This window comes from Peromyscus maniculatus, chromosome 1, assembly GCF_049852395.1.
Source record: "Peromyscus maniculatus bairdii isolate BWxNUB_F1_BW_parent chromosome 1, HU_Pman_BW_mat_3.1, whole genome shotgun sequence".
In the NCBI taxonomy this organism is placed as follows: Eukaryota; Metazoa; Chordata; class Mammalia; order Rodentia; family Cricetidae; genus Peromyscus; species Peromyscus maniculatus.
In genome coordinates, this window is record NC_134852.1 from 125,613,020 (window position 1) to 125,625,798 (window position 12,779).

Sequence of the window (12,779 nt, forward strand, 5' to 3'; positions counted from 1 at the left end):
GCAGCCTTGCTCATTCCTTACAATATCTTGTCTCCAGATTCCTGAGTACTTCACCATTTTCTGGAAAAAAAAATGTGGTTTGCTATTTTATTTTAAGATGCCAAAGATTGTCTAAGACTTTGCAGTGTCTCCTGTAAGACTTTCAAAATAGTTAAGATTCAAAAGTTATGAAAAAGGTTTGGCACATTCAAAGTTGAATTCTACACATGGAAAAAAAATGGAATTCCGAGGCCTTTTGAACATGTTCTATACGTAGCCGCACATGCCGTGGACTTGTCCGGTTTCACAATATGAAATCCTCAGTTGTTTTCTAAAGTAATTCAGAATAAAAACACATTCACAACCTGTAGCCGGCACAGCATACCTGAGTGAGAATGTTTAACCCCATCTAAAACAGTAACTTAAACCCTTTGTCAACATCCCAAAGAAAAATAGTAAGACAGAAATGTAAGACTTGAAAGACGGCGATGGGCGGAGATAAGTTTCCAAGTCCCGGTGTCTCATATTTAATACGTCTTCACCTAAATAAACAACAACAGTAACGGTAACGACAAAAACTCAAGTTTATGAAAACTCAGGAAAACGTAATTTTCTGTCTCACACGTTACGAAGCGATTAAGACCACTCTGCTGATGTACGGTGGAGCCACAAATGCATGCGGGCTCTTTAAGAACTTGGTTGTTGTTGTTGGGGAAAGGGAGTGAAATGTCAGAGTGTTTTAATTCAGCAAACAAAAGCTCCTCAGTTGGCACTGACAGGCTCTGGGGCCTCATTTTCGCTGCTATAGTCTGATTTGGGATCATCTTCGTAGTCATCATAGGCTTCCATTTCATCCTCTCCATTAATCATGTCGTTCCCAGCCAGGCTTGCGCCGTCCATCTTCATACCATACGTGCTCTGGATGACAGGGAGGCTGGGCTCTGGGCTGGCAGAGGTGCTAGAGCAGTCAGATGTCATCTGAGGTGATGGTGTGGTCGTTGCCATAGTAATAGCACCAGGATACACAACACCTGTTCCTGTGGTGATGGGAATCTGAGGCTGTTGCCTGTATAGATTTAGAAACAAAATGAAAGAGAGGGGAGATCTCTATAGGTTCTCACATGAGACCCAGGACTTCCTAACCCACCTTTTCCAAACCAAGCCCTCTGTAACATGTTAAGTGTCCAGAAGTGACAAAAACGTTCCTTGGAAGAATCCCTGGACTGTCCCTGATGCTGTGGCTGGTGGTTAAATAATACAACGCAGCAATTTGCTGACAGTTTCACAACATAAAGGCAGAACTTTCAACTTGGCAAATATCACTGAGCTCAGATCACACTTGGCATTGGGTTGGGCACAAATGCTGCAGTTAAGACCACAACGGTTCATGTGAGACCATTTTAAAAGAGACCAGAGAGCAGCTTTTATTTTTTTACTAGTCAAGAGGCATGGACATATTGTAATGATACTCTTAAGTGGGTTGGTGTCATCTTCAACTTGGTTTGAGAATTTGAGAACTACGGATGAAAGAGGAAAATGGGAAAAGATCTGGCAAGTGGAAAATCATCAGATCTGGCAAAGGCTTCATCCCCCTCTGTACTAATGTGTGCTTGTTGCTGTAGCTGGACTCGCCAGGCTAGGATCCTTCCAGGATAGTCATCTTAGACGTCACTGCTCCTGAGGCTGAGGATGGAGCTGGGGCTGGAGGACTTGGTAATAAAAAGTAGGGAGCTTTGCACCCTAATAATAAGATACACCAGGCATGATACTCCTGCTACATCCCAGAAGATGCCAAGTCAAGTCACACCAGATCACTTCTTCATACTGTGTTCCCAGTTCAAACAAACCAGCAGATCTCGTGAAGGCCGAGGTCTCCTTTGCAGGAAGAACTACCACTGTGTGTCTCCTTTCCCCCAGAACATAAGAATTAAAGCTCCACCCAGCTCAGACACTGTGTCTGAGGTGACCTTTTCAACTATGTAACATTTATCAAGTGGTCCTCAGTGGTTATGGGCAGCAGATTATAGTCAACACACACCTCAGGCTTCATCGTGATGGCTCTGGCAGAGCCTTGGTATTCATGTTTGTAAAAATGGGGTCAGAGTGTTCTAGAAGGTCCTCCCACCTGTTGTAATCAAGGCTTCTAGTCAATTGTCATTTGAGTAATTCTTATTGGCCTTCTACATCAGTAAGACTTTCTGCCCACCTCATTCTCAGGAAAGACATGCATACTTATGAAGCAGCTTTGTTGTAGGCTGGTCAGAGATACCTCAGAATGGTCTCATTTCCTCACAGAGGCCTCCAGCCCTGTTTGTAGAAGGAGAAAGGCCAAGATGCCTGGAGATGTGTGCTCACACTGCCTTTAGGGACCTTCAGTCACCACAGGACGTCCCCCTGATTCTTTAACCCTTTACTCACATAACACGTGTTTGTGTGATTATAACATGTAAATATAAATATATACATACAAAGACATAACAATGTTAACTGCATTAACAAACATAATCACCCCTTCATTCTTATTAGTCTTGAGATGACATAAGCTGAGGACTCAACAGTACCTAGCTGAGCTGGTACTGACACTGGATCTGAGATTAATCCAGTTCCGATGACTCCTTTGTTGAATCTGACCTCCTGAAGGAAGCAAGTGACAAGAGAAGCTACTGTATCTGTAGATACACCCCATGAAATCCTGCTCCTCTCAAATTCTAAAATCATATGCTTCTAAAAGTTGGGGTAAATTGGCACAAATTTAATTTCATGCTAACATTCTCAGGATTTACTGCATTACATCTATAACTGATTTTGGATAATTACAGTAGAATTATTTTTGCCTTAATTTACAAGTATTGATAGACCATTCTCCTGCAATATTGACCCATTTTACAGATTTCCTAATGTGACAGTTATTCTAAACTTCACAGACCAACAAAACTATCAAATGGTACATTTTCTTTAAATACAGAAAACATGTGCTTTTCATGAGAACAGAGGTTTGCTTTTTGAAATATTGTAATTAAAATATTTGTATGTTATGTATATCTATTACTTTTATGTCTTAAATAAATGTAAGTTGAGTCCAAAGCTTAGCTCTTGGTTCGGTAGAGCCCTCTCCTAAGCTAACTTTCTTCCCATTCCTGGGATTCTTCCCTGGTTCATTGATAAGCTCCCCTGCAGGCCTCAGCTCCACCTACCACCTTTCTAAAGGTTGCTTCACTAGTGGGTCTGGAGGTGGGGTCACTCCCTCCCTGCTCTGCCAGGCACTCAGATGGACTTGGGTGGAGGAAGTACACTGCCCTGCTTCTGCTCCTACATTGAAAATGTGTGCTTTGCACCGGTCTCTGGTACTGTCTAGACAGCATACGGCACATTCTCCCAGCCCACTCTTTCTCTCTCCTAGACAGTCTGTAGTACTTTCAACACTCATCAAATATCTGACTCCTCACTCTAAGATGACAGCCTGGCTTTTCATTTCACGTGGCAACTAGACACAACTAGAAGAGACTTTCTGCAAGCCCACCATCACATGGACTCACTTGTGTCTCTGAGCCCAGCCCTCTGCTTGCGTTGTGTGTGTTTAATGAGTTCAGAATCTGCTGTAGAGGCCTCTTGCTTGTCCACAGAACCCATTTTCCATGGCATACTACCTTTCCTCTCCTCTCTAGCTACTGCTCTACTTCTCTGACGTTCTAAAACAAAACTCAGGAAGGTTGTCTCTCTCCATTTCTTCCTCTCAGTTCTTCCTTAGACTCATTTCAATTACTCCTAATAATGACTCAGGAGGAGATCACCAATAATTTCCAACATACTAAATCCAAAGTCAGCTTGGTCCACATCCAATATGTGGCTTTAAATAGTAGCTATGTGCTGATAATACCAAAGTTTGTATCTCTAACAAGTATCTTCCTCCTAAACTCTCTCACTGCTCTCCCACAAACTCACACTAGTGTGTGCTTTCATTTGGATGCTAAAGACTATCTTAGTCTTACAGGTACAAAATCAAACTCCTAGTCACTCTGGATTTCCAGTCCTTAGTGGCCTTTCTGATCTTGGCTAGTGAGTACTTCTAATCTTTCCAGTTGCTCAAGCCAATCCTTTGTAAGAGTTCTTTCAATTACTGCAGTTAATCCATAAGCAAACCATGCTGGTTGTCCATCAGGGAAATCTCTAGAATCTATCTACTTCTTGGCTCCCCACTCTTCTACACCTGGTCCAACCACCATCAATTCAAGTGTGATTTATCCCAGGAGCCTCTTTCAAACAGGCCGTTCCTCCTCAGACAAGTTTCAACATAGTGACTCAGGTGATCCTCTCAAAGCCCAGCATCTTTTGTCTGGCTTTGTTTCCAATTCTTCAAAGCCTTTCCTCTGGGCCGAGTCAAACTCAACTTCCCAATGGCAAATATGGTCGTTCACAGTTTGGCTCTCTGTCATCTCTTTGACATTTCTAATTCTTCCTACCTCTTGCTCTGGCCTCTGTCTTCTCAAAGGAGCCAGCATAGCTATGTCTGCAGCCATTGTGGAGCGTCTCCTCTGCCTGCCACCCGAACAGCTCACTTCCTCACCCGCTCAGTTCTCATACTCTCAGGAAAATACTGGGGCTCCCCTAACCACTGGAGCAGCCTCCACAACACTCCACCACTGTCCCTCCCCTATTTACTTTCTCTGAAGGCATTTGTAGCTATTTTACACTTGTTTATTCATTGATTGTCTGACTTCTTCCACAACTAGAATGTAAGCTTTATAAAGATAAGATTCTTCACTAATATAGCTCCAGAGTCCAGACAATGCCTGACCACCAATGCCTGACCACAGAGCACACTCAGTAAATACCAGTTGATTACAATGAGTTAGTGGATGAGGGAACAGAGTAGAAAATGGGAGGGAAAAAATGGAAAAATATAAGTGACATATCAGACAAGAAAAGATGAGATTAGAAATCTGGGAGGGACAATGACAAAGAAAAGGTAAGGATGTGATAATCTTCAGAGGCTGAATGATTGTCCTCATAAACAGGAGACAAGCTGGAGGACCAGGACCAGCTTGCAAACCAACAGGCAGACTTGAGAGCAGTGAAGGAGAAATAACCTTCTGGTATTGGAGAGGTTTTCCAGAGGAAACAGCTCCCTTAGGAGGTGGCAAGTCAGCTCTCACAGAGCCTTAGTGGAGGTGCTAAGGACCACAAGGGTGGCGGGTGACAGGAGGCACAGAAGATCTAAGAGCCCTCGGAGGCTACACCAGATTGTGGGGATGAAGTCCACAGTTATACACCATTCTGGTTCTGTCTTCTTATTAAAGTGAGCACAGTCTCAGCTGAAGCATCGTGGCTCTCACTGTTGCTACAGCCAGCCTATCTTATCCTTTCATCACTACCTCCTTTGTATTTTTGAACATTTGACATTTTCTACCTCCCACATCCACCCCCTCCTTTATTCTTAGTTAGGAATCTACTTTCTACTAGTCAGACCTTCTCAAACTTCAAGTGCCTCCCTCCGAGGTACCTGTGGCTGGTCTGGTCTTGCAGCATAGCAAACTTCCTCCCTGGGCTTCTATGTGTCTAGATAAGCACTTCATCGTGCCATACTGTGAACACCATCTGTACTGTGGGTGGTGTACAAACCATTATCAGCTAACCCAGTGTGGTAGTTTGAATGCAATTGGCTCCCATAATCTCACAGGGAGTGGTACTATTAGGAGGTGTGGCTTTGTTAGAGTGGGTATGGCCTTTTGGAGGAAGCGTGTCACTGTGGGGGTGGGCTTTGAGGATTCCTATGCTCAGGATATAACCCAGTGTCACAGTTGACTTTCTGTTGCCTGCAAGATGTATCTCAGCTACCTCTCCAGTATCATGTCTGCCTGCATCCTGCCATACTCCCCACCATAATGATAATGGACTAAACCTCTGAAACTATAAGCAAACCCACTCGATGAAATGTTTTCTTTATAAGAGCTGCTATGGTCATGGTGTCTTTCACAGCAATAGGAACCCTAACTAAGACACCCAGTTGTGCATGTGTCTGTCTTATTTAACTACTGAATGCCCCGAAAACTCTTGTCTATAGGAACAATGCTTTGGTGATTTAGTACAGAACTGGGCATCTTGCTGGTTTCTAATAGGTTCTTAACAATTGACTGGTTGATCAATAAACAAACTGAAAAAAAAATCAGCCAGCAGCATCAAGGGTTGTCTATCAGGAATCACTTTCCTAGAAAGCACTTTTCCTTCCTTTACAGATCAATTTCAAAGTCAAAATTCAAACACTGCAGATTTCACAGACAGGAATAGCTGGCAGGCCTTGGGCTTTACAAATAATGAATGTGCACACCAAAACAGAAGCTGAAGATGTCTTGGAAGTATTTGCATGCAGGGACAGGAACAGAGTTGGTCAAGAACAGAGTAGTACCGGGGCTGGATAGAGATCAGCACCAAGACATGGTTTTTAAATCATAAGAGTAGTTCTGGAACAATCTGGCTTTGTCAAATATAAAAGGATTGCATGTTTATACTGGCGAACCCCTATGGCTTGCTCACCCTTAGACCCCATCAAGGTCTGTAAGTGGAGGCAGCAGGGTGAGGTGAGTTGCATGGTTCTCTGGCTGATGCTGTAGGAAGGGGTGGAGTATGAGCAATCTTCTTGCATGATCTACTGGTGGTTCTAAGCTGCTTCCTTACTGGACAGTCTGTGTCCTACAGGCTTCACTCGACTCCTTTAGATTTAACATCAAAATGGCAGGGTCCCAGATCACCTAGGGAATGATTATCTAGGAAAATAATACTTCTAATATAGTAGGAAATAAATGTCTGACACATAGATTTTTCTAACTGCGTGTTAGACAGTGTTCTTGGCACTTTCCATTTGCTAAGCCATTTCATCTTCTGAGGAATTCATGTTATTGGTGCCATGGTCATCCTTATTCTACACATAGAAAACTGATGGGCAGAGAGCTTAAGGAAGTATCCTAAGGGCAAATGGGGGCTTCTGAGGAAAAAAGATCCATACATGCCAGCACAGTGACAAAAACACAGTCCAGCATCGGAGCCTGAACAGGCTGGCTCTGGAGTCAATGCCTTCACTACTGTCCTACATGGGCTCTAATTGTGAGATGCACACAACATAAGGCAAACATACATTATACCCATAACAGCCTGACTTGAATCTCAGCAATGCGCCTGACTATGTGCTTTGTACAAGTGACGTCATGTCTGCCAACACAGCGCTTGTCAGTTCTCAAATAGTGATGGTGTTTATCTAATACATTTGATGTATTTTCAATAACCTACATTCTTCACTCAGCACAGCATATTGCACACTATGACTATTCAATACTTTTCCACCATTGCTGCTTAAAAAGATATCCCACTTGGATACTTGGCAGTATCTTTATAATTTCAGGGGTAAATTACTAAATGTGTTCCAAATGAAAAGCAGATTTAGCAATGATTCATGGGAAAAATATAACATTGTAGCTACATAGGCCTCAGCAAATATCAGGTCTATATTTATAGAATGCTCACAAAATCTTGGTACTTAATCTGCCATTTGAAGGAGTTAAATCTCAGGTAAGAGAATACTCTCTTACATATTATTGACAGAATTTTTTGGTAATAGCTAAGTTTTCTAACTCATCAGCTACAGTTGTATAGTCATTGAAATGTACAAAAATGTCAAGTAATGTATGTGGTATGACTGGCTGAAAGGGATGCATGTCCCTTCGAAATCAGCTATAAAAATCGATCTTGCCCCATCAAGATGTCAATAGTAATCTTTGAGTTTTTGTTTGTGTTGCTTTTTGCTCCTCTGGTTGTAACCTTACAGCTAATGAAGATCAATTTCCAAAGATGACCCTCGGGGAGTTACCACTCTATCAGGTCTAACTATTTAAAAGAAAACACAAATCTGTAATAAGTAGGGATACTACCTAGCTTTATGTAGCAGATATTCCTGGAACTGGGCAGAAGGAAGCAGTCAGCACTGGAGATTAAGAACAGGCCTGATGGTGGTGGCACATGCCTTTAGTCCCAGCACTCAGACAGCCAAGGCTACACAGAGAAACCCTATCTTAAAAAACAAACAAACAAAAACACACAAACAAAACAAAAACAAATCAAATAGAAAAAAGAAAAAAGCCCAAAACCAGAATGGATGTTCTGGTCATTGCCTGCCCTTTGGCAGCACCGTTTGCTCCAGAGAGTGAAGCCACCCTTCCTGTAACAGGTCTTCCTGCAAGGTCAGGAGCAGCCCAGCCCCTGCAGCTCCCCTCAGCACATCCCACAGTTGCGTACTGCACTGATTCCAGGGTCTATGAGTCCTTCACAAACTGCACAGCTATCCTCATGTCTGTTCCAGAAGAGTTTGTGAGGCACCTTGTGGGGAAACATGGTAAGGAGAGTTTCTTTGCTGTTTGGGATGACAGGTGAAGACCAGGATTGAGCTTTCCTGTCTTGTCACCATTGGGATGCATGGGGACAATCAAAACCTTAGCTTATGTATCTTATTTAAAGGATTATGGGTTGTGTGACTTGGGGATACAAAACACCTAGTGCCGTGTGGGTACCCAATAAACCAAAGATGTCACTAACTCATCTGAGTTTCAGGGAATTATCAGTTTATTATGTTTCAAAGAAACTACCAGTCTGTACCAGTATGTGTTGGGGCATTTGGATACAGACTCATTTTAAAGTATGCTGTAGCAATGACTAAGTTAAATATCACGGGTACAACTCATCTATTCAAGTAAGTATCAGGAAACAAACAGTACTTCTGATAACCCTTTAGATTGTGGTCAAAGAGACCCAGCAAGTATCACTCAATACACAGGGGCAGAAGAAGGCCAGAAATCACAAAAGCTCTCAAATTTAAACTTTTTCAAAGATAAACACAGTCTCATGGATGCAATACCAGGTTAAACACACAAGATGTTTATCATGCAGTCTTAAATCCATATTGTGTTAAAATGACTAGCCTACTGAAAGGGCACTATGAACCTGCATTTTTCATAAATTGTCTCATTATCATGTGAATGATCCAATTATATTGCATTGTACTTTCTGTGTTAAAAGCATTATTTTAAAAAGTGCAAACACTCACAGCACAGAGGTAGTTGATAAGCCTATTTTGTCACATCTTCATTTGTTAACATGTTGGAATCGTCAATTAATAAGGTGGGACAATTCTCTTTATCCCTAACGGGTCCATTTGCCAGAGTCTAGAGAAACTCATAGGTGAACTAGGGCGATATATGGTTTTGCTGGGATAGTGGATACCTAGTAAGTCCAAACACTGATACTGGGTTTGCAGCTACTCTCCTAAGTACTGTCTTCTACAAGTTCTTCCTTCTTGAATTGTCTCAATAGCCATGCAGGACGTCTGCAATCATTCCTCCCATTTCCCATGTGAGGAAATGGAAGCTGGGTAAAGGGAAGGCCCCTGCCTAAGTAGGTGACAGGGTCAGCATTTGTTGCTCAGTCATCCAACCCAGAAGCCCCGGTTCTCCCCAAGACTCTGGTGCACCACACATAGAAAGCTCTTTTACTGACTTCCCGGTTGTGCTCTGTTTGTTATTTGAATTCACTTCACCCTTTTAAACACATGCTTCTAAGACCAGCATGTCACATTGGGGTTTCCCCTGGAGCATCCTTAAACACAAAGAGTGCCCCGCTTCCCCATAAGGCCTCTCTCTCTGCACCTTTACTTGGCCAGGGCACAGCTACCCTTTCTCCTTTACATGTCCAGCTAATATGGCTTCCTTTCTGCTTCCTCCACTCCTCTTTCATCCCTCCCTGAGGATTCTCCCTCTGCCTGCAGCTGCAGCCTCTGTCTCCAGAGTGCCCCCCGCCCCCATAGGCTGCTAAGGTCTGTGTGCTGGAATCTCCAGGCATCTGCCCCACTTATCCTGACTACTGTGGTTAGGAGGGGCTGCTTTTGAATGCAGACAGCCCGTCAGCCAAGTCGAAATTTATACCAGAAATCTATTACCTAATTTTTAAACAAAATGACATGAAATCAGACTTGAAGATATCAAAAACATGCCCAGTTTCTGATTTAAGCAAGAAAATCCACATTGTTACTGCTTCCACCACAGAATAATTTACTGCAACAGGAGTTCTGGATATGATGCCAAAAATGAGGTCTTCTAACCACTGTCAAGGCCAATTATCTTGTGGTCGATCCCACAACAAAAGCAGACCATTGTGACTACAGTCAGAAGCACCACCAGAGAAGCCGGGAAGCTGTGGGGATTTCTAAGAGTCAGTTTTTACTTTTTCTCCCTGTGTGTCTGTCTAAATAAACTACCAAAATCTCTGTGTGTGGGCACTGGCTATATAGGGTGAGCACGGGAGACACGCAGAGTGGGGGCAGGAGACAAGCTGTAGGCTTGTGATGAGGCAGAGTCCCGTCGTTACCATGCCCTCCCTGTGCCACAACCCTCCCTTCACACTAATCTCTTTCCCAAACACACATGCCAGGAGCATCCTACGGTTCTTTCCTGGGAAGGGGAGGGTGGGGTTCCACTCAGGATCACGTACCCCACAGTGAAGAACTGTCGCATCTCCTGCCTCCGGGAGCGCATCAGTTGCTTGTACTCCCCAATCCGGAGCTTCTTGCCATCCACGATGCACGTGCGCTTCGGCCGGGGTTTGTACTTGTAATTTGGGTACTTCTCTAGGTGGATTTTGCTTAGCCGGGCCTGTTCTTCATAGTAAGGTTGCTTCTCCTGGTTGGACATGGATTTCCAGCGAGATCCTAAACATGAAAGTAGCCTTAAGTATATAAGAGGTCATGATGATGGTGACATGTTCCAGATCTAAATGACTGGTCATATCTCCCATTACTTCACTGCCTTTGCTCAGGAGATCCTGTTACCACACACAACTGAGACTTGTCCTTTAAACCACAGAGCCAAACAACAACAATAACAAAAAACTACAATGTATTTATTGTATTTTTCTCTCAATATTTTATGGCTGATGATCTTATGGTTTTTTTTTTAATTATCATCATTATTGTGAGTGGACATGGGTGTTCAGGTGTGTCAGGGGACGTCTTTGGGAAATTCTCTCCTTCCACTTTTATATCAACTCTGAGGATTGAATTTATGTCACCTCGCCAGGCTTGTGAGACAAACATCTTCACCTTCTGAGCCAGCCCCACCGTGCAACTGTAAAATGGTTTTGCTGCCATAACCAAGAGCTTCCCTACTTAGCTCTCTCTCAGCTTCCACCTCTCTTTCTCCTTCCATTCCCTCTTCTCTCTCTCTCCCCAAGGGTTAACAACACAAACCTTCAAGGCATACTTCCGAGATGGGCAGGATTCTCAGGGAGCAGGAGCCTTTCTTGGTCTCTGACCTGGGAGTCTCTCCCACACTCCAAGCATCTTTAGGCAGATGCTAGCATTCTTACATACATAGAAACCTGCCCTGTGCACTGTCACCTCTAGGATGACACACCTCTACTTAAGAGGTGGCAGCTATGGAAGAGGAGATGCAGCTGAAGTCATATGCACCATTCTCAAATTCTATAAATGATCATTCAAAGATGAACTAATAAAAGCACGGCATCTTTAAAAGTATGGTTTATACAGGAAGGAGAAGTATTCCCTTCTCTAATATTGTTTACAAAGAATTATCTAAACACTTGACGGAGAAGGGATGTTTTTTTTTTTTTTCACATGTATTGAATTGCATTTTTGTGTCTGGTGGATAAAGTGGTCACAGCTGTGCAGACTGGATGCTAGCAGTTCTTCAGTGGCGATTTTTCACACGTAAACAAATGGCAAAGTTGTACAAATAGTCTCAGTAGCCAGCAATACCCTGGTTTGCTCTCCCAGCATCCCTGTCCTTTCCTGGTGGTTGCATGAAATTGTGCAGATCCCTTGGCTGTGCCAATCAGCTTGTTATGCCGGCTGCCAGCAATGTAGGGCCCCAGGTTAGGATTCCTGGCACCCTTGAAATGGGAAATGCTCGTGCATAACAGTTTACATTTTAATGAATATACTTTTTATGTTCCTCATAATGTTTTTACAGGATGCATATCAATAATAGAGATTCTTCAAGGCTGCCAAGATGGAAACAGAGGGCGTCTGTGCCCATCTGAAAGCTTACAAATGCTGCTACCGAAATGGCAAGAAACAAACATGAAGTTATCAGCAGCTGTGAGGCTGGAGTAACACTGATTTCTTTTATATGTTTTTGAATTTAGACTATATATATATATATTCTGCCCATTAGGAACATTTTTAGCTTGTATTTAAATTAAAAAGAATATCATCCCTCTGCCTATCTCTGAAACCCTAAAATTGAAATTTCTCTAAATGGAAGTGATATTTAGCCTTTGCTTTAAAATTCAAAAGGAACAAACAAAAAGCAAAAAGCCTGTGTTTCCATGTTCTACCTCTATTTGGTCCAAAGTATGTTTTAAATTTTCTTAGAGACTCCTGCCTCGTAATGTCTCAGAATCAAGTTAAATCATTTATTTTGTGACAAAACATGTGTATTTGTGTGTGCCCAGACCACTGGTATTTACTCAGGTTAAATATTTATTGCTCTTGAAGAAAACATTTAAAGAATTAAAGCCACAGTGTAAGCCTGGTGCTTTCCAGCATCTTACGCAGCTCCTTTGGGTTCTGTTCTACAATGGCAGCTTAAACAGAACAGGGCCGTCTGTGTTTCTTCTCTCCGAAGAGGAAACATGTTGACTGTAATGCTGCATGTTGAATAAAATATGTTCAATATGTTGAGCACAACTGTTCCAAACTGTGTAATCTATGCTAGGCAAGCCTACCCTGATGGAATATGGCTTGA

At 42.8% G+C, this 12,779-nt stretch overlaps 1 protein-coding gene across 50 annotated transcripts in view; it reads right to left on the reverse strand.

Moving 5' to 3' along the window:
- Positions 1-539: 539 nt before the first annotated feature.
- Positions 540-12,779, reverse strand: part of Sox6 (SRY-box transcription factor 6) — a 604,948-nt gene continuing 592,708 nt past the window's right edge. For all 50 annotated transcript variants that reach the window (XM_076563550.1, XM_076563582.1, XM_076563579.1 and 47 more), the window contains 2 exons: positions 10,507-10,723; positions 540-1,045 (listed from right to left, as the gene is read on the reverse strand). In XM_076563550.1, the coding sequence (XP_076419665.1) occupies positions 742-1,045; positions 10,507-10,723 (521 nt within the window). In that variant the 3' untranslated portion in view covers positions 540-741. The remainder of the gene's footprint in view (positions 1,046-10,506; positions 10,724-12,779) is intronic.